This window comes from Salarias fasciatus, chromosome 12 (genome assembly GCF_902148845.1).
Source record: "Salarias fasciatus chromosome 12, fSalaFa1.1, whole genome shotgun sequence".
In the NCBI taxonomy this organism is placed as follows: Eukaryota; Metazoa; Chordata; class Actinopteri; order Blenniiformes; family Blenniidae; genus Salarias; species Salarias fasciatus.
Genome location: NC_043756.1, coordinates 20,799,524 through 20,822,168, shown reverse-complemented (window position 1 = coordinate 20,822,168; position 22,645 = coordinate 20,799,524). Strand labels below are relative to the sequence as shown.

Genomic DNA, 22,645 nt, shown 5'->3' with positions numbered 1-22,645 from the left:
TTGCCAGCAGCTCTGTCCAGACAAAAGCAGAAACACTCACTCGTGTAAGCAAAGCCTGGAAGACACCCAGCGAGCCATTAGTGCCGCAATTAGGGGCCATCAAAGTCAGCGACAAAGGTCAGATCAGTTTCAACAAAGACCGAACGGAATCATCAAGTCTTGTAATTACCAGGGATCGGTTTCTTTCACTACTTGTACGTAAAGTCATTCTTCAGGTCTTTAAAACCTCAGCGAAAGCCAAAACTTTGACGATCCCTTCCTGCCTCCCACAGTGACATTTGGAGGAAGAAGATGAAGCTATCAGCGCCGCAAGAGTTTCACAAAACTGCTATGAGGTGGTGAAGGATGAAGGTGAGTGGGAGGCTCCCACACACACATCCATGATGCATGTCAAGGCCCGAGTTATTCCTGGTTTCCCTCAGGGCCAGGCTCTCTGCATCCTCCGTGTGGAGCACCGAGGGCTCCCAGCTCAGCATCTCAACCAGCTGGCTTCGTATACGGTGCAGCAGCAGCACCAAATCCCCCCCGTCTCAGAGAAACTCTGCCAGGGTGAACTCTGGTGGTCCACACCAACACAGAGAAACACTCTCCACGAGTGAGAGAGAAGAAGCAGGGGAGGAGAGAGCGACGTTAACAAAGAGGGGAAAAGAAAAAAAAGAGGCAAAACAGAAGGTCGAGAGGAGGGAAATCAAAGAAAGTGGTTCGAGAGTAACCATGAGCGAGTTCAATGAAAAGAAAGACATGAAAGGGAAAGAAACCTAAATACAGAGAATGAAAGAAACAGGAGAGAAAAAGACTGAGTGAGTGAGAGAGTGATGGGGATAAAGAGTCAAGGGATCAGAGAAAGTAGAAGTGGAGGCAGAGGAAAAGAGAGCAAGATTATAAAAAAGAAAAACAAGTGTGCCCAAAAGAAGGAGAATCATAATAAAGAGAGAATGAGTGGTTTAGCGAAAGTGACTGGAGGGAAAAGAAAAAAACAGAATCGGGGACAGACAGAATGAAAGAAAGGAAAAATCATAGGAGAGAAGTGTGAGAAAAACAGACTGAAAAACAAAGTACACAGGATTTCAGAAACTCAACACACCTCTCTACCCTCCACAGGTCAGAGGAGCGGGCAGTCCTGATCAGACACTCCAACCAGCTCATCTAACTGAAGGACGAGCCGCTCACAGGAGGACTGACCTGCTCACACAGGACGAAGCAGCTCTGAAAACCAGCAGTTCAACCGGCTCTATCCACCGTTTGATTCATTGATCCTGAGCACTGATCATGAGCACATGCAGCAACAGTGATGAAGACTGGACAGCAAAAACAAAAAAAAAAAAAGTAAATGTAGTTTTAAATGGACTGAGTGTGCCTATGGAGTGGCTTTACTATGAGAAAAGACGTCTTCCACAACAGCAACTCCTGTGTTCTGAAACTCCTCAACAAGTCCATGAAATGCCTCTGGTTTCCCCTCCAAACCAAACTCAGCCGACATTCATGGCTCAACAGCGCCCCCTTTAGAAGAGAATCCTTCAATTCTGACAGGGCTCTGAATGAAGAGTGATGAAAAACTGAACTTTTCCACATTTTATTATTTTTTTCATTTACAATCTGTGATAGAAAACGAACGTCCATCCAAGGCGGACAGCTTGATAAGTTTACAGCTTCATTTACAAAAGGAACAGTAACAGTTAAGGCACAGCTTCACCAATGGGAATGTCCCACAGCCTGAAAGGTCATCATGTGTGATCAGTCTATCTGAAATTCTTAGTGTTACTTTTTTTTTTTTCTGGTGACACATCAAAAATCAACTCCACAGAGGCTAGGACAAAATACAGCGCCACGCTGAGGGTGCTTCACATCCTGAACACGCCGAACCGGGTCTTCTCTGGTGGCGCGTTGAGTGCGGCGCTGATGCTCAGTCCCAAAACCATCCTGGTATCGGCGGGATCAATGATCCCGTCATCCCACAGTCTGTAAAAATAACAGAGTGCTCCACGTTATTAGATGGCACATTACACTTCAGTCATCGGACGGCTCTCCGAGAGCTCGTGCAGGTCCACAATCAATTACTTTAATAGAGTGTCAAGACTTTGTGTTCGTCTCTTGGTTACTCCCTCGCTCGTCCCGCAGCTTTAATACACTTGCAGTGGTTTATCGCTCTGGGGCCTCATTTCGCTGATGCTCCGGATCACTTACTATATAGAGAGTTGCGTAACTTCAGTGTCGCAGCACGGAGGCGAGGATGGGAAAACAACAAAGCCGTGGAGGTGTACCGTGTCTTCAGACAATAGCCTAAGGCCTCAGGTAACAAACCGAAGCATCGAGCAGAGTGCTTCATAACGACAGGAGAGGCCCGGCAAGGTTACAGGTGAAAGCGGCTTTTATATTCGACCGGAAGCAGTTTTCCAGCATAGAAGCTTAAATCAATACCTCTCAGGGTTATTAGTTCTTGTTCAAAGTTTGTTAATTAATTACATATTATGGTGGTACACAGTGGTGAAGCCTCACGACAACAAGGAAGCAGTTCCAATCGTCCTGTTTCGTTGGATACAGTGAAAAAACAAAAATTAAAAAATTTAAATGAGTTAACTTTGAAAAAAGCTAATTACACTACATACACATATAAAGGGAACCAGTTGAGTGTCAGCTAAGGATCGCTGTCAATTCTGATCAATCTGCCCAGCAGTTTCCTGAATAATTCAACCCACAAGATAAAAAAAAAACTACCGAGAACCATGAAACATGTAATTCATGGTAAGTTTAAAAAATAAATGTCTTATTGTTATTATATGAATCTATTTTAACACAGAGTGGAGATGATCACGATGTTGGATGCTTTAATTGCATAACTGCAGATGCAATTCTGATAATTTTCAACAACTTCAATTGTCTCATGACCGGAATAATTCATAATTACTAATTGATCCATAGATGACACTGACAATAGCTGTAACTTCAATAAAGACTTGATTAGATTAAGGTATTTTCCAGACCACAAGTCACACTGTGACTTCTATTTGATGTCAAAACTATGGGTAATTACCATCTACACTGATCTGTCCTACAGGTTTTAGCTCCTCGTGTTGGTGTCGTGGTGCACCTGGTTTGCATGTTCTCCCTGCATCAGCTGCATGCATGAGAGATGGGTCAGGAAAACACGTCTATAGTACCAAGACGAACACAAAGTCCGACAGCAACGCTCTGCTGGTGATTACTCGGTACGAAAAAACCTGAACTACGGCGTGACGGCAGTCATGACAATCCTAACAGCGTCCTGGGGAGAAGCCAGTCTCGAGCAATCTGGCTGCACTTACAAGATTGTCACTTCCTACTCTTCTCCTGCAACTTTGTAATTTTCTCACAAATGAAGTTTAATCTCGACTGTCTTGAGCGGCTTGACACTGTGACACAGACGCAGCTGCTGTGTGCAGAAATGACACAAGATCACAGTGGAGGAGCGCTGGCAGCGCTGCACGATGGATCAAGGTGACAACAGGTCCAGCTTGTTTTTCACTCACTTCAACGTTCAAACTGTCTCTCAGATCTGCAAAACAAACCGTTTCTCACCGTGTGATTATCTGAAAGAGCTCGTCTGATGAAGCACACACACCATGAATGCTTCATATTAGCAACACAACAGGAAACACGGGGGAAAAGAAACACATCTGATACACATCCCAGCATCGCTCTTCATGCATGAGGAGATTCTCACATCGCTGAGAGGCGAGACCGAATAAATTGTGCGAAAGCTCTAAACTTAAACAATGAATTAAAAACGGCCTGCTGGTGGCCTGTTTGTAGTTTACCTCTCGCCAACACCGACGCGGCCCGGACGATTTCCTGCATGAGCAGAGGTAAACTCTGATTCAAAAAGCTCACACTGAGCCGGGGCTCCGCAGCCTTTTATTTTATTACACCCCTCTCAAAGACATATTACAAGTGTCACGACCGAATCTCACCGAGCACTCGAGAAGTACGGATTGCCTTCCTCTTCGAACCGACGCACGATCGGCTCCTTCATGGCGGCCTCCTGCTCCGCGGTGAACTGTGAATAAATTGTGAGGAGAAAATTAGGAAAAAAGGACTCCGGCGAAAGGAGCTTTAAAGGTTGTCTGAAATATTGAAGGTGGAGTGAAGTGTGAGGCTGCACACACACATTTCATCCGCCACCAAGGCCGCTTTCCTCAACTATTAGAGAAATATGAAAAAGGCAGGTCGTTTGAAAATATTAAAAACTGATGGAAAAACTGTAAAGCCCGTCTCTACTGTCACTGAAATGAAGCGGATGAATGGCCATAAATATCAGGAACACTTCAATGTAATTCAGACAAAATCCAGCATCTGAAATGAAAACTCTTCATTTTTATCAACACAAACTGAACATTTAGATTTTCTGCAGGCCTGCTGTGTCACGTGTAACTGTCACTGAAGAAATAAGCGAAGGGCAGAAGAAGACTATATATCTTCCTTGATAGAAGATTGACGAGAAAAGACCAGTTGTGTTCGTGAATCCTGACATTAACAGTCCAGCATTTTACTTCTGCCCTCAAGCAAACAGAATGTGTTTCATAGAAAGAGGTACGTCTTGCACAGAGATGTGCACAAACACATGCGCTCGCAGATAAACCTGTTAGAGACATAATCCATTAAAATGTAAAAGCCCCTGGCTTCCAAAGAGAATTAGAGGTGGCTCTCTGATTGGTTTACGCCACGCCTCGTCTGCATTCATAGCCTGTGATCACGTTCCTGATGAAGTTCATTAGTCTGGACAAAAGTGGGGGAAAAAAAAAAAACATAAACAGAAACTTCCTGACATCCAACTTTAGACCAAAAACATGAAAATGACACGAAAACTACGCAGCACCACGACCGAGACATTGTTCAAGGCTGGGACCAAAGCCCTGCTGGGATTCTGGTGACATTCATTACAAAAAGCTCTCTGACCTTATCACAGACACAGCTTGTGAGTTTGGACGGCCCCCAGAAATAAAGATAAGGAAAGAGAAAAAAAACTGCACTCAGGCTGCACAGTTCATTATCTTTTCTTTATGTCGAGCCTTGATCCATCCACCTAACAGACTTTGCAGTCTGCCCTCCCCTCATCATCGTTCAATGTCTGATTGTAAATAAGAGACAGTAACCAGGATTAGTTTATATTTCGGAGCTGAACCGTCCTAAACACGTCTGCCATCAGAGGACTGATGTGAAGTGTCATTCTGAAGCTATAAAGTCGCTGCGAATAAACCTGTAACAGCAAACCAGACAGTTTAATTACAGGCGGGGGTTTTTTTGGCTGCACTGTTCAGGATAAGTAATCATGATACACACTTAACACTGATATAATTTCATGCTGCTGTGTCAAACCATCACTGAAAGAAAACTGCCTTTTATAACGTTTATGCTTTTGGCAGCAAGTCCTCTAAAGCCAATTCCAGCCCTCTCAGTGAAGCGCAGATGGGATGATTAATGTGAATAATTACCTCTTTTCCCTCGCGTGCCCTCTGATCCTTGGTGATGGTGGCCAGGACGGTGGCTGCCTGCTCGCCGCCCATTACAGATATTCGGGAATTCGGCCACATGTAGAGGAAGCGGGGACTGCGAGACGAGAAGCCGGAGTCAGATTGATTGCGTGTGTTCAACCACAACAGACACAAATAAAAGACGAAGGAAACAGACAGGTAGCGTGAACCCCGAGGATATACAAGCAGCAGTAATATGAGCAGTGTGAAATCTGCAAAGGAAACCAGCAAATATTGACCACAATTATGCTTTTCCTTTTAAAACACACATTAAAAAAAGACAAAATAAATTACAAGCAAAACAGTAAAGTGTCACAGGTGCTGTAATTGAAGGCTGTATAGAACAATTCACTGTGTTTTTCACTGTGAAAGCCTCTAATCTGCACACACCAGTCAACACTCTCCCACCGTCCACGGATGCCAAGAACTGATAACATCTTTCAATATGAAAACTGGCGACTAAATTCAGCATTCAGCCAAAGATTTCTACTTGGTCAGGGACAAAATATGAGGCATGAGAAGAAGATGATGTTACAGTCCATTACAAGCTTCACTCGGGATGCTTTTCAGTTGTTTTCCTTGCATTCACAATAAATGTAAAATATATTTATTTCAGGTGTTTTCTACAGTTTGTTGTTGAAGATCATTTATTGAGATTCCAGAAGGAGGTGATCCCTTTTCACCATGATAATGATTCAGCATTCATTAGCAGGCATCACCCCAAGAATCGGCGTAATCCTTTCAAACGATCCATATCAAGTATGATCATGTCACAGAACGTGTGGAGCTTCTGATCACGAGCCAATCGAACCCCACCAAGCAGCAAAGTGGTGAAAAATTGTTCAACAGATGAATATAATGTATATATTTTCAGCACTGAAAACCTTCATTTCCTTTCATCCTGCTACAAAAGCTCACTTAAAACTCACATATAAAAAAATCCAAGGTCATCTGGTTCACATCAGATGAAGCACACACTCTCATAAAGGCATGCGCCGAACATTTTGTACATTTTATTATTCCCGGATGCAGCTAATGAGCTTAATACTTGAACAAGAGCTCATGGCCGATCTAGTCATTGCTGTTGTTCCTGTTGAAATGCTTTGATTCACACTGGCCACCCATCCCCGGCGCGAGGAAGCCGTCTCTACCTGTAGGCCCTGCCGCACATGCCGTAGTTTCCCGCGCCGTAGGAGCCGCCGATGACCACGGTGAATTTGGGCACGTTGGCGCAGGCAACGGCGGTAACCATCTTGGCGCCGTCCTTGGCAATTCCTCCCGCTTCGTACTCTCTGCCCACCATGAAGCCTGAAATGAAGACGGAGCGAGAGAGATAACAATAACTAAAAAAAATAAAAAAAAAAATAAAACTGGGTTGCCTGTGGAAGCCTGCGAATCTCCTGGGAGACGGTTAGGTTGTGTTAAAAATAAATATGGGAAAGTGGAGGCACTGTGGAGGCACGTTTGAACAGCATGTTGTTAGATCTGATTAGGACGGAAACTGTGATGTCGCACTTTTTCCTTTTAGCGTATTTTTTACCGTTTTACTAATTGGCAAAGAAAGGAATAATAGAACACAACTGAAACATTAAAAACACAACAACAGAAGCCATTTTATAAAAGACAATAATCCCCCCAAAAAATCAAAGGCATTCCCACAAACCTGTTATGTTTTGGAGAAAAATAAGTGGAATGTTCCGTTGGCAGCATAATTCGATGAAATGTGTCCCCTGAAAGGAAATTCAAACACTGAGTAAAAGCATATTTTCATGAGTGCGGAACAAGTGCCCAGAGGTAAAAACACAGACATGCATTATCAGCACCTTAAAATAAAATGATTGAACAGTAATGCTCTTTTTTTTTTTTTTTTTTTTAAAGGTGGGGGGGGGGGGGGGGACGTCTCAAGAAATAAACAAGAATACAAACATTTAAATGAACTGCCAAAGGAGAAACGGGAGAGAATATATAAGAAAATATATTCAGAGCACACAAGTGTACACGCTGAACGGCTTGAGGTGGTGTCTGGGAAACATCCCTCTGAAATTACAGCGTCTGGGCTGCGTGGAGGGTTTCTGTGTCGTCTCGAGAAGCTGCAAACGGCATCACTCCGGGCTGAATCTCGCCTGAAGTGATGTGTTTGAAATCTCCCTACTGATCAGTCTGTTTGATATCTGGTGATCTGGAATGAATGAAAGCTGCCTGACAACTAAGCAAGTGTCCTTTCCTCCTCCGTCAAATTCATCTCCATGTAAGGCGAGACTAGTCGGGGCGGAAATGAGTCACTTAGGGAGAGAGAGTGAGAGGTCAGCCGGCTTCACGCTGGCTTTTGATGTGCTAGATTTCAGTCTGAATATGAAGGAGCTGAATGGCCTTTAAAAAAAAAAAAAAAAAAAAAAAAAAAAAGAAAAAGAAAAGAAGAAGAAGAAGAGTCTCTGAGCAACACACAGCTGCCAGGAGCTATTGAACAGGCAAACAAGCACCAAAGACGCGCTGTACTGTGTGGAGAGAGCTCATTTCCATTTACTTTGTAAAGCTGAATTACTCAGGTGTTTTCTTTATTTTGGCAGCTTCTCTGCTGGCTGTCTTTCAGCCAAGCAGCTTGCCTCGCGCTGCAAAGCGTAAACACAAGTTGGGAGACAATGTGAAAGACGGTTGCCTATTAGAAACTGTCACTTGGTGAAAAATGATCCATCAGTTTGCTCCTGAACGTGCGCACAACAGCAGAAATGCAATATTTTCTTTGTTACCGCCACGTTTCGCTCCCCTGTACCCGAGGAAAAGCTTTTAACAGTTTACCAGTTAACATAACGGGAGCCTGCGCCTGTCTCAAGCGATGACAGCGTGTCTCAAAGAAGCATCTCCAAACACAGGTGCTGTATTGATTTTCCCTGAAAAAGCTCCCCGAGCATGTCTGTTCCACATCTGTGTCCGTCCCTTTTGACAGTAATTACACTGATGAGATAGCCGACGCTCACGCCGTCACGTTGAGACCTCGCAAAAGAAAAAGGAATCAAGTCTTTTTTTTCCTCTCTCTTCAGGTCAAGCTTGTAATCTAATTCAGAGCGTGTTTGGAAAAACTTATTAGTCTTTAATCACAAATTCAGCTCCTCATCTTCTCTGAGCCTGTGCAAAGTTCAGCCCTGCGCGAGGCGAATCGGCTCGCAAATTAAGTGAATTATAGGAATAATCAGCGTCGCCATCCATGCTTTCTAAACGTTGTGTTATTACAACACCATTCATCAGGGCGCTCATGAGACGACGCAGACAAGTGCAATCGCAGCGCCCGTCGTATGACAGAAGCTCTGCACTTCGGCGGCGATGCAGAGTACGAGCTACAAAGCCCGAAGCTCCCCCGAGACACAGATATTGGTATTCAGCGCTGGGAGCGGCGAATTTCGGTTGAGAACGCCATCTGAACCGCTTTCTGTGCCGCGTTTCAAGTCCTTGACATTTTCAGGAGAACAAAACTAGCGCGGTGCTCGCTCTTGAAACTTCTGCACAATCAGGAGGCTCAGCTTTTCTCTGTGCATCGAGCAGCTCTGTAGGGCAGCAGGGTGGGGGGGATAGCCTCCTCACATGCAGGCATGTCGTCTCAAGACAAGGTGCGGATTCTGTTTGATGTCATATTTTCAATGTGTTTTCTCATATTCAAAAATATTGTTGTTAACGGTTATTGCTGAGAAATTAAACCTGCTATCGTGGAGTTAAAGGGTGAAATAATTTTACCTTAAACCTTTACCTGAAAACTGCTTTACAATTCAATGTGTTTTTGTTAGTATTTACCTTTTTAGCAGACTCTGAAAACAAGACTCCATTGTTGCCAATGATTCCCACAGGGTAGCCAAATATCCTTGAAAATCCTGCACACGTAATTAAACGTGAGGTTACAATTAATGGAAGAAAAAAAAAAACAATTTACAAGAAATACAAACAGAGAAGGTATTTTCACAGACCTGTGACAAGTGTATCGCCATAGAATTCCTTGAATTCATGAAATTTACTTCCATCTACGATTCTGGCAATGACCTGCAAGCCGACGAAAATGGAAAGATTTATAAAACAGCATGCAGTGCAATGGCTTAAAAGCAGGGCTGGTGACAGAAAACTGAAGAGACTTGTGTGACAACTTCTTTACTTGAGTGATTTTATTTAAGTGATCTAAGAGCACTCTGAGTTGAAAAGTCTATTACAGTTGAAAAGCCCCTAAAAGGAGGGAGCAGTCAGTCGGTCTTACAGCATAAATGGACTGCCAATAGTGTTCTACACTACAAACATTTCGTTATCTCTGGAGTCTGCAGTGGGTTTTTTTTCTTTTCTGCTCTTGGGTCCGTATCAAAACTCAAAAGCAAAGGCTTTGCACAAAATGAGAACATGTGGGAAAACCCTGCCAGAGAGACCAAAGGTGAAGTGATTGATGGCAGCTGCGCATTATCGACTGAGCCGCAGACCGAGCGCTGAACGAGCTTTGTTTGAAGGGCGCCGTGAGCCTGTAAAATATCGTGCTGTGGAGTCGCTTTAAAGTGAGCTTCATGTATTCCCATTTAACAGTGACCTAAAAATCCACGGGCATGTATACAGTTACATGATATTTGTCTCTATTCTAGTGGGAAACATGCAGATCAGTCACAGACAAATACCTCTCTGACATCGAAAGTGCGCTTCAAGTTATCGCCAACTATCCCGTAGAGTTCATCTGCAGGGTACAGAGGCTCCTCGCAAGGTTCGACGGAGACCTGGCGAACAAACTCGGAGTCAAATAAAACGGCAGAACAGGAAGCTTCACTGTAACTGGTGCGGTTCACTGCGACTGCACTGACCTGAATGTCTTTCCTGTAGTTGAGGTGTCGGACGACCTTTCTGGCCAGATGGAGGGCGTGGTCGTCGTCTAAAGCGTAGTGGTCGGTCACCCCAGATTTCCTGCAGTCATGAGAGCACGTGTTGTAACACTTTGCTTATAAACGACAGCAAAAGCTGACATACATGTTTTAATTGTTTTCCTCACACTTAAGGACAATTCATATCCTGTGATCTAAACTACTTTTAAAATCATAAATCAATTCTGAGTATTTGAAGCAATGCTGTGGTTTACCATGTGTATTAATTTTGGAGCAGCGTTTCATCTTTTCACGGCTAATTTAAAGAAGAAGATGCACGTCGTCACAAAACACTCATCATCTACAACCACTATCTGTTTCGTGATGTAACAGACACACACGAAGCAACCAGACATTCCATTGACATGACCTCTGAGGGGTCATAAATAAAGCTTCACAGCCGCCTCCAATCATACTGTCATTTCACAGAGATTTTTCATGACGCGGCTTTAACTGAATCAGTGGTTCATCTAAATGCTTGTGGTCACTGGAACCGCATAGAGAGTGATTTTAATGGACCCAATAAAACTCCACGGTCATCAGACGTCCAATAGAGCACCTTTGGGATGTGTTAAATTATTGATTGTGTTGCTGATAAATCTTCAGCCTGAAGTTATCCAATCAGCCCATTTATGTTTGGGTTAGTTTAAATTAAATCACACTTGATAAGTGTGAATGCATCTAATGAAATATGCGCTTTGTGCCTACTTCATCATAACAAAATAAAAAAATAATAATGTGCTCATACTTGCAGTGCAGATCAGCACCTCCAAGATCCTCTGCGGAAACTTCTTCACCAGTGGCAGCTTTGACCTGAACACAGGCCGGAGTAACAGCAGTCACACACAAAAAAACTGAAATTTATTCCTTCATTTGTGTGAAGTTCACAAAAAGGTCCTGATTTAAAAGAGGGCAGTCAGGTGCAAGAACTACAAATTAAACCTTCTTCACTTTCTAAAATTACACAATATGTACAGATTTATCACACTGCCAGTTAATTTAATGAATGCCGTCTGGCTCACCAGTGGAGGTCCTCCAAGAAAAATGGTTCCTTGCTTCTTGACAATGATGCTCTCGTCAGCCATGGCCGGAACGTACGCTCCCCCGGCAGTGCATGATCCCATCACAACAGCAATCTGAAGCACGAGGAGAAAGTCACTGCATAGTATTAAAGATTTCCCTGAGGCTAATTCAAAGACATAAAAAAATGTCAAGTTTTGAATAATAATTTGCGTCTCGTATGACTTATCTCTTCATAAAATTTAAATTATCAATTCTAAAATTAAAGTGTTAACAATGATTTCTCCTCCACTGAATAATTCAGCTACTATTCTACATTAGAAAAGTTAAAACACTAAAAAAAAGGTTTTGTACATTACAAAGACTCGCGAACACTACAACTCTCAAGGGCTTTGTGCGGCTGTCAAACTAGCCGTGAGGACAGCAAAAACATACTTTCCACAATGAAAAGAACGAGTAGGAAACAGTCCTCCAGTGCCACATAGCGAACACACAACCTTCAGCACAGTGAAGGTCAAATAAGGTACGGGAACATTTTTATTAGAATAATTCAAAAGGTGACCCCCGCTTAGAAACGACCTTCAACACAGTAAAGGTCCGACCAAGTGTGAAGGAACGACCAACACTTCACTGAACAGATGGCGATTCAAGAAAAATAAATCACAAAGAGTTGAATAAAATAGGTCCTTTCCTTTATGTGACTGTATAATAACTACAATAATAAAACTGACACCCACTCAGTCTTTGGAGGCGAGTGGACAATTAACAATCACAGCTTTCACTACGACAGATTCTACCAAAAGACTTGAATGACAAACGAACATAAAGAAAACATGTAAGTATTACAGCTTTAGAGTTGTATGTTCATATCCAACTGTGGTTAAACTGCTGAACACTGAACTCAAAAATGGATTAAAGCAAAAGTTCAGGTTGCTGCTTTCAGCAGATTTGCATGAGCAGACATCAGCTCGTCATATACATTCCACAGTCAGGTGGAAGCAGGTTTTCAGCGAGACAGAAACTGAAACAGCTCTATTCAGTCTCCTTTCCGCCTTCCCCGGGTGGCGGGGTTCACCACTGATGAAATAAGGGATCATCAGATCAGCTGCAGATTCAGACGGGCGCCGTCTGTAACGCACTCGCTTTACTAGATCGTAGCGGTGAGGACAGATGTGAGCTGTAAGGCACAGCTTTGTGTTTACTGCCACGCATCACCTCCAGTCATGGACGGGTCACGACTGAAATACTGACACTGCGGATACAAGCGGCTATAATCAATTCTCACTGCATGGCAGGCCTCGCTTTTTGTGACAGATTGCAGAGCTCTGCCACCTGGGAGAGCCTCAAAGTCAAGCTGCTCCTCCTCCACATCGAGAAGTGCCAGCTGAGGTGGTTCGGGCGTCTGGTTGAGATGCCCTCATGGTTGCCTTCCATTACCAAACACGGTAAACTGGAAAGAGGCCCCGGGTTTGGCTGAAGACCTGCTGGAGAGATTAGATCCCTCGGTCGGGCTTGTGAGTGGCTTAGGATTTCCCTAAAGACCCGGAGGAAGTTAAGAAAGCGCAGATGTCTGGGTTTTTTTTGGCTTTCTACTGCTACTGAGACGAAGAAATAAGATGAGAAAAAAGCATTGAAGTGTATTCTAATTTGTATTTTGTATTTTAGAATGAATGGATAGATGGATGTTTAGTTTGGTGAAGAATTCATGCAGCTGTGCATCGATGTGTGAGCTGATGAAAACAAACGCACTGAACCCATACCAACACGATGGATTTTAGTTGCCTAGAGAACAAAGTATTTCAGTTTACCAGCTCTGCTCTCATGTTACTCTGAAAAAAACTCAACCACAATTCAAGGTAAAAAAAAAAACAAAACAAAAAACAAAGCAAAAAAAAAAAAAAAAAACGTAATTACAACAAATTTGCAATCACGGGCAACAACAGCAAGCTGTGGTATGAGACGATAAGCTAAAATGGTCAAATCGAGCCATTTTTCACGCCACTGTCGTCATCCAGCTCTGCTGCTTTAGAAGGTGGAACAGGGTCAACCTGCAGAACAATGTTATCAATCTGACACAAGCATCACCTGTGATATCCCCTGTGAAGACAGCCTGGCCTGGTTGTAGAAAATGCGTCCAAAGTGTTCTCTGTCTGGAAAGACATCAGCCTGTCGGGGTAGATTAGCTCCACCGGAGTCCACTGAAGGAGAGAAAAAAACATCTGTTTATCGTGAAAACTCAAAAAAGGTTATTATTGAAACTTTAATATTGTGATCAAAGTTTTAGTTTTGGCTTTATTACAGACTCAGAGTCTCCAAAGCCTGTTCTCTTTTTCCAGAAGAACTCAACAATTGAAAACGTACTGACCGAGGTAAATGCACGGCAGGTTGTTCTGCTGGGCGATCTCTTGAGCACGGAGGTGCTTCTTCACTGTGATTGGGTAGTACGTTCCCCCTTTGACAGTGGCGTCGTTTGCGACGACGACACACTCCACACTACGAGGCAAAAAACAGAAGCTCACGTATTAAACTTCACTATATTTCACAAAATTAAAATGACTTTTTAATAATTTCTGCCAAAATTAACAGTTCACTGCTTCATTACACGAAACAGTAACTGCACTTGTGTTCATGCCTGTTGAGAACATTTATTGAGGCAAAGAAGGTGGTAAATGTTAGATATGATAACAGCAATTACCCTGAAACCCGTCCTATTCCAGTAATTATCCCGCCTGCTGGGACTTCCTCTTTCCCATACAACTCGTAACCGGCGAACTGGGAAAATTCCAAAAATGGGCTCCTGCAAGAAAATCCAAATGAATAAAAACACAAAAAAAAAAACAATACAACATTGATGAGATTATAGATAAAAACTATCGGGAGCTGTGATATCTATCCTGCTTTCCAGATGATCACAGCATCAGAGGCGATAACTGTCTTCAAACAAACTAAATTGCGATGACCTGTTGGTGTTCATGCAAATTCAAATCTGTCCAAATCCAAAGATAAAGTAGATGAAAATACCCGGGATCCAGCAGTCTGTCTATACGCTCTCTCGGCAGGAGCTTCCCGCGAGAAATATGAAGCTTTCTCGCTTTCTCTCCTCCTCCTAAATTAATGAAAAGCAGAAAGATGGTAAACATCCCAGGCTGTGAACTCGTGCCAAAGTGTCCATCCCAACCTGACTGTAATTAAAAAGCTCTGAAGTAAAACAAAACTATTTCATCATGCAGACGGCCTGAGCCCTGAAACTGACTGATAGGATTAAAGCACAATGGGACGAATTTATCTTGTGCACTGTGTCATCTGTCGCACGGTCACACCTACCCAATGCAATCCTCTCTGCTCGGCTTCTCAGCTCATCAACCAGAGCTTTCATCCGCTCATAATTCTCCTGAAAGACAACAAGAGCACAGCCACGTTTATTCTCGTCGTCACGTTAAGTCGTTTGCAGTGAGGACGTTTCCTGACACACGGGCAGAGGCATTAAAGTTACGGGCTGTGATGTCGAGAAACGATCATTGAGCGGAACAAGATTATGTTCATAACGCCGCACATTAATTGTGAACTGTGAATGACAGAGTCGCATACGCGATTAATGATTCGATCAAGACACCACTCAGCCTCGACGCTGATCTTCAAAACCGAGAAACCTTCCAAACAGCTCTCAGCCTGCAGCTCGCCGGAGTGGGGGAGCATCATAAATAAGGCAGGTTTTGAATATGGAGCTAATTAAATTGTGAAATTCATCTCTTAAACTTCTTGCAGGAGACAAGTTTACAACTCTCTGAGGACCCTGTCACCAAAGCACGTTTGTCAACAGGAAATTAAAGAGGGACACAATAGTACTGGATATGATTACACAAAGACGTGTTGATGGAATCCTTTCTGAATGATCGTGGGACATGGTCTGTTACTATCGGACGTTTACAGGCGCTGACAGATGTAGCAGAAACAGCTGTGTGATTTGTTTGGAAATTGGTGTACGGAGAACTTGAGACATCTCAGAAAACACAATACGCACTGTACAGGAGGGGAAGCAGGAGATATTAATGATGTACATAGAACGGTACACACAACTGTACATCTACAAATAGATAAGAGGTTTGGCATAAACTTTTTCTTTTAATAATACGATTCTAAAAGGAAGGATCACTGAAACACAACCACTGTGAAAGACTATTCTTAGTATGACCTTTAGGTCATCTCAATCCAGATACTACATACATCAGAATCCTCATGTTTGTCATAACAGCTAGATATAAATCCCATCACAGCAACAATAATCAATCATATATAGTGCATATTGATTTTAAGTTATTCAAGACAACTGAACAGCATCTAATTAAAAAAAAAACAACTTTTTTTGCAGTAAATACTTCTGGTTATCAGGATTTCATGTTGCCTTATCAAAAGCAAAGAGTAGAACGCCCCTTAGTTCAGTCCCCTTTTACAAAAATGTTCTAACAATAAATGTTCCCTCTGTTTTAATATTCATCTTCAAAGCAGCAAACTTGATAAGTACAGAAACACTAAACATTAAAGTCCTAATAGAAAAACTTTTAAAGAGGGATTCATAAGACTGAAAAGAAGGTAGCATAATGCAGGTTTTACTTCTGTCTTAACCATAACCCTAAGGGCTCAGTTCATTTTTATTCACGTGCTTCTATGGAGAAATTTCACTCTTTTCTGAATACGTTTGATTAAAAATGAATAATCAAGATGCACGTAAAGAGTGCTGATGATACTGGGTGTAATCACAGTCTATGGGTGTAATTGCAAACCCTTGACGCGCTATAAGTTCATTTGGATAAGAAAATTAACCTGTGGCGCCATCTGGTGACTGTTCACAGCGTTGCATCAATAATGGCAAAAATGTTTACTGCCAAAATGTTGCCACAATAGCAATAACAGTGGCAAAGATGAGCTGTTTACATTATTTTGTAAAAATGGAAGGAGACTCCAAGTACATACAATTGATTTCACCCACCAGAGTTAAGAAGCACACTGTACAGAAAGATCCCAGCAATATGAATGATGCTGAGATGAAACAATTCTGTTCAGATGGGTCTGGTGTATCCCAGGAGGGTAGTGTCTTCATTGATGAGACACAGAAGGCCAGATGCTGCTTTGAAAAGCAGTGATCATAACCACATGCAGCAGCCTTCAGAGCAAATATATGAAAACCTCGGAGCAATAAAATATTACAACATATTAGGAAAGAGATTAAAGAATATCTCAGCATGCCAAAGTTCAACTATCCTGTTTAGCCACTTCTTTCACAATGAAAGACAAAATTATCAGAAATTATCATTCTTGATTGAGACATAGTGTAGTTTAAAAGTAGAGTGCTTCATTTGAATGCATTTTTACAAGCAGCTGCACTCTTTTGCATTGTTCCAATTCATTATTCTTACCCGTCTCCAGATTGAGTCCCCTCTCTCTCTCTCGTCTATAAAATACAGATGAGTATGATAATAATAACCATTACCATCTATAAGCAGAGACAGTCTGTCTACTTTGTCCATCATACCTGGGGTACATTTTCTCCACCCCCACTGGCAGCTCGCAGCTCAGCTCGCACTGGTTTTGACCTCTGCAAACTGTGTCTTGCAAACAAAACGACCCACGGCCGTCATAGGAGTTATCCGAGGAGTTATTTTCGGGTCTCCTGTCGGATGACAGCCGCCTCACCTCAACGACCGACCGGAGGACGATTCGAGGCTCCAGCTGTGCTAGCACGTTTTAGCATCAAGCATACCTGGTACTCTGAGGAGTGTTTGTCCGGCGCGCTGCCGAGTCGAGCGACTTGGTCGCTGTGGTAGGTTCTCGCACAGACCCGGGGGAAACTCCTGCATCGCAGCAGCCAAGGTCTGACCGACTGAAGAAGCATTTTGACGCTATCGAGAAAGGAAAACAATGTCAAAGTTAAAAGAGCTAGTCCGCTTTCTTCTTCTGCTGCCTTCAGGGTCAGAGGCGAGTCAGTGCGCAGCGCCACCTACTGTGTGGGAGTGGGAGGACATACGGCATTGTTTTTTAAATTCATCAACAAATAAATGAATTATTAAATAAACAAAGGAATTAATAATACATAGCTATTTTTTAAATGACGGAGGCAGCCATAAATTAACAGGTATTTATCTGACCCTAATTTTGTCACTCTACCATTTTCAATATAATTATACAATATTATACTATTATACTATGGTTATACTTCATTGTTTAAACAGGGGACACCAGCCCATTTTACTTCTGGGGCCACATATAGCACAATTTGATCTTAAGTTGGATGGAACACTAAATATTACTCTTGCTAATAGAAAAGAAGGAAAATACAATAGATACTTCAATAATCTGCAATCTAGAAATACCTCAAAGCCTAAATATATGTCTTTAGTTCAACAAAGCATTACTATATCATATTTATTTAACTATTATTTTGCAACACATTTCAAACTTGAAATTTGAATCAAAGAACAGCAATTTCAGCAATATTGTTGCAAAATTCAGCCAGTTCCTCTTTTACACATACCTTGCAATTTACAGACCACAGTGGGTTTTTAATTTATCTATCTGACCTAACCTTGTAAAACTAGCTAAAAGCAGATTTATGACTATTTATATCTTTGAAGACATAAGACATTTGGTAAAATGCAGGTGGAAATCAAAATATTGTATAGCAAGCTTATTCATATTATCAGAATCAATGGTCAAAATCGCAAAATTATCAATAATGAACACACACACACACACACACACACACACACACACACACACCTCTATATCTCTCTAGTAATCCAGATCACTTGAACTGACTCACCACATAATCCAAACAAAAGTGGAAAGAGGATGAGCTATCCCCCTCTGTGCCCTTGGCCAACAAATATATTGCAGTTAAAGTCATAATTGCCATTGTGGGGCAGGTTACTTTTTAAAAGTAATTAGTTATAGTTACTATTTACATCTTCAAAAAGTAACTGAAGTTACAATATTTTAAAAGTAACTAATTACAAAGCAAAATAACTATTGCCTCACTTTAAAAAAATACTTCAATATCTCAAAGAATTTGAATCTCCTCATAATGGAACTTCAAGATGCATGTTCAGTTATTTATTATAAAACTGAATATATGATTAATGAAACAAATTGACAGTTGCGTAACAAACAGTAAATGCTGGATTACTCTAAATTATTAAAATGTTGTAGTGTGATAATATGAGACAGGGCACCAATCAAATTTCATGTGTAACTATAGACAGTATTTCTACATTTGTAAAAAAAAAAACAACAAAAAAAAACAAATAGTAAAGTTAAAAGAAAACAGTTCTATTGAATCTTAACAATAGAACAAAGTGACTAAAAAGTAGGCCAGCTTTAAATTCAGTAACTCTACCGTTATTCTAACAGACTGCACATGAAACATAAAAGTTCTACACTTAGAAATTAGTAGTTACTGAACTGTAACTCCAGTTCTACGAGTAAGTGCGTGCCCGCCTACGGGCTTAGTGGCACACCTCCATCTCTGTCCAATCCACTGAGACTATACAAAGCTCGACACACCAATCCTCCACTCGCATGGCACACCCTTCACCGAGGGTACATAACCTCGGACGGCGCTACAGCAAAACCCTTCTTCTGGCGTCAGCAAAGCAAGGGAAGCAGACAGCTGGGCCAACAGGTAGGCCGGCACGCACTTACTTGTAGGACTGGAATTATATCCAGTAACTACTAATTCTACTTTGCCCACCTACGGGCTTCGCTAGTGGTACTCACCAAGGTGAAGGCCGTAGGTCGATGAATGTACTCCCAGCTGGCCTGCTGACGGGATTGGTGTGTAAGACGGAAGTGAACACATGTGTAGAAGGCCCAGTCGGACCACTGGGTGTGCCGCGGCCATCAAACCCAGGACGGTCCTGATCAGTCGAACCCCGACCAGGGGTGCGGTCATTGCAGACCTCAGGGTTGAGAGAAGGGAGGTTCATCTCTCCTCAGAGAGGCGGACCGTCATGGAGAGCATGTCCAGCTCTAACCCCAGATAAGCCATGCTCTGAGCTGGGGTGAGCGCGCTCTTGTGTCGGTTCACCATGAACCCCAGGAGCTCGATGTGGTGCAGGACCTGGGTCGTGTGCAGCACAGCCTCCTGATGAGAGGACGCCAGTATGAGCCAGTCGTCGATGTACGTGAGGATCCTCAGACCACGACGACGGAGGTCCCCACAGCAAAGCGGAGGAAGGCTCTGTGCCTTCTGAGAATGGGGATGTGAAAGTAGGCGTCTGTCAGGTCGATCGAAGTCATCCAGTCCTCTGGTCGAATGCTCTCCAGGAGGTGTTTGACTGTCAGCATGCGGAACCTCCTGGTGGCTATGTGAGTGTTGAGGACCCTCAGGTCCAGAATGGGTCTCACACCCCCGCTTTTCTTGGGGACCACGAAGTAGAGGGAATAAAAACCCGAGTGCGCCTCTGTCGCGCTCAGCTCCGTGACCGCGCCCCGGGGGAGGAGTTAGGCTACTTCCGCCCGAGAGCAGCCGCCCCCGCAGGGCATGCGAGCCGCGTACCAAGGCGTTGAAGAGAGGCGGACGACAGGCAAACTGCAGGGCATAACCGTTTCTCAGCGTCCTGGGCAGCCAGGGAGAAAGCGGTCCCAACATAGCACGCCACGTGTGAACCCGGAGCGTGAGTGGCTGTACCACGGCCAGCGGGGACAGCCCACCCGTCCTCCCGGCCTCGGGAGACGGAGGGCCCCCCAGCGAAAGGGCTGTGGAGGCGCTTTGCTGGGGACTACCCGAGCAGAGGCAGCGCGATCCCGGAGTTTTCCGGGTCGCTGTCCTTGGTGCTGAAGTCGGAGCCTTCCGGGTCGCTGGCCGTGGTGCTGAAGCCGGAGCGGGGACCAATGACGTATAGAATTACGTATAATTCTATACGTCATTGGCGGGGACGCTCAATAGCGGAAGCCCGGGACGGCTGCTCCGAAGCTCCGCCGTGTCACCACACGGGGAAGCCGAGAGAGCGCTGCCGGGAGCAAAACGAATAAGGCCAGGATCGGGAAGCTCTACGGCGTAAGCCCGGGCCGGCGTGAGCCCGCCGCTCGGCGGAGAAACTCCGCTGGAAGCGGCATGAGAGGCGCCGGGGCTGGGGCGCTGCATGTCGGCAGCCCGGGGCGCTATACAGCACCGCCGCTCTGACGCCTCGTCATGCTAACACGAGCAGGGGCCGGCGGACAAACGCTGCTAAGAGCACTATGGGTGCGGCCGGGGCCGGCATGCCCCACGGCGGGGACCTGGACCGGGACGGCGCCACCGCTCTGACGCCTCGTCATGCTAACACGAGCAGAGGCCGGCGGACAGTGCAGCCTGGAGCGTTTGCGGGGTGCCGGCGTTGTGCCGAGTTCTGCATGCCTGCCGAGATCTGCATCCCCTGCTTAACAGCAGTTAAGGGGGAGGATGTATTATTCGACAGGACACATTTTGTCTGTGCCGAGATTTGCATCCCCTGGTTTTCTGGGGCCAAATAAGTTCCACATTTATATAATTCACATGGTTTGGTGAACGTGAGACTTACTTGACCGCCCTCCAAAAAGAAAAAAAGAAAAAAAAAAACAGGACACGCAAATGGCAGAGACGTAGTGTGTCCTGCCGAACAGTGCATCCCCCTCTTCATTAATGTTATGGACATTTTTAGATCAGATGATACAAAACACGTTACAGATGCGGGTCTTTTCATCAAACCACGTGAATTAAATAAACGTGGAATAAACTATGTTGTCTTTACTGTAAATAAATGAGCTTCGGACACATTTTTCGGCATTACATTTTGAATTTCGAATCTGAACTTTAATTAAATGCTTCAACAGACTGCACTGCGAAGAAATCCAAGCTTTCATATAGCATCTTTTCATTATCAAAAAGTACTTTGCCGTAGAAAACAGTTTGGCGTCTCATAGTTTCCGTTTTAGCGGAGCTGACGTGCTCCCGCAACCAGGATGCAGATCTCGGCAGGCATGCATAATTCGGCACAACACCGGAAGGACATCGGCAGCGCACCGCTTGCGTGGCGTGCACAGCGGGAGAGCTAGCGGCCCCAGCGCGCCGCTATGCCCCGCGTCTATAGCCGCAGCGCGGCCAGAGCGCGAAGGAAGCGCCGGTGATGAGGCGGTTCCATCCGCATTCCACACACCATTCTCAGCCGCCTCATCGCGGAGCGGGAGAAAGGAAGGAGAAGGGCCCAGCCGGGTTTTGCACTTTTCAATCATGCTAACACGGGGGAGAGGAGGGACTGCTGCTCTTTGGAAGATGTAACGGGCCTGACGGCCTTTATTTGCATGTTTGCTGGCAGGTGCGGGTCGAGCGGACGGGGCGCTCCATGTCTCAGGAGCGCAGGACCGTCTGGGTTGATCGGCGCCCCGGGAGGATTGGTGGGAAGACGGTCCGGTCTGTCCAGGCGCCGCGATGCTCCAGGGGCCTGGACACCGCTGGTCCGTCGGCGCTGTGGTGGTGGCTCACGGCGGGGCTGTTGGTGCGGGGTGAGCTGCTGCGAGCCCCATGCTGCTGCCTCCAGACGCTCGATGATCACCTGTATATCGGGCCTAAAAAGAGAAGAGGTGGACAGGGGGAGTCCCAGGACGCCCCGCTGGTCCCACTCAGACAAGGAAGACAGACCAAGTCACAGGTGCCTCATAGTGAGCTGTGCGTTGGCCATGACATGGCCTCCACTGACGGCAATGGCTCTGCACATGCACATCAGGACTTCAGCATTACTTAGGACTTCCATGATGTTTTCGGGGGAAAGCTGGGACTTCTCGTGGCAGATCTTGTCCACCGAACCCAGGAGGAAAGTCATGTTATTGGCAAGGGTGAACATCAGGTTGCCGCTAGCATAGCCACGATCCAGGAAGCTCGCCATGCGCCTGTCCCTTTCCTACGGCAGCACGGGCTTTCCACCGGGCCAGGCGGAGGATTGGGGGAGGAGGCACAGTCGAACGGAGGCACTCCAGAGACCGGCGGCCAGCCCTCCACACAGGAATACTCTCAGTAACCCTTCACCGTGCCCTTGACGGCAAGTGGCGTACCCCAGTCCCGCTGCACGTGAGCTTGAAACGACGGCACGGTGGGACATAGCACCGCAGTCCAGGACCGAGCCCGGGACTGGGTTGCCAGGCCGAGTGCAAAATCACGCTGCACTGGCTCCGGAGGCTGCGACGGCAGCGCGAGGCCGGTGCGCTCCGGCTGAAGTGAAGAGCCCTGCGAGGTGC

At 44.7% G+C, this 22,645-nt stretch overlaps 1 protein-coding gene across 1 annotated transcript; it reads right to left on the bottom strand.

Annotated features, from left to right (window-relative positions):
• Positions 1–1,700: 1,700 nt before the first annotated feature.
• mccc2 (methylcrotonyl-CoA carboxylase subunit 2) lies at positions 1,701–17,357 on the bottom strand. Its single transcript, XM_030105376.1, has 17 exons — positions 17,160–17,357; positions 14,726–14,792; positions 14,423–14,507; positions 14,097–14,198; positions 13,767–13,894; positions 13,487–13,599; positions 11,404–11,517; positions 11,130–11,194; positions 10,325–10,424; positions 10,145–10,240; positions 9,461–9,533; positions 9,291–9,367; positions 7,171–7,237; positions 6,659–6,815; positions 5,469–5,583; positions 3,948–4,033; positions 1,701–1,959 (listed from the first exon to the last, which is right to left on the bottom strand). The coding sequence occupies exons 1-17, from the start codon at positions 17,289–17,291 to the stop codon at positions 1,842–1,844; spliced, it is 1,695 nt and encodes a 564-aa protein (XP_029961236.1). The 5' UTR covers positions 17,292–17,357; the 3' UTR covers positions 1,701–1,841.
• Positions 17,358–22,645: the final 5,288 nt, after the last annotated feature.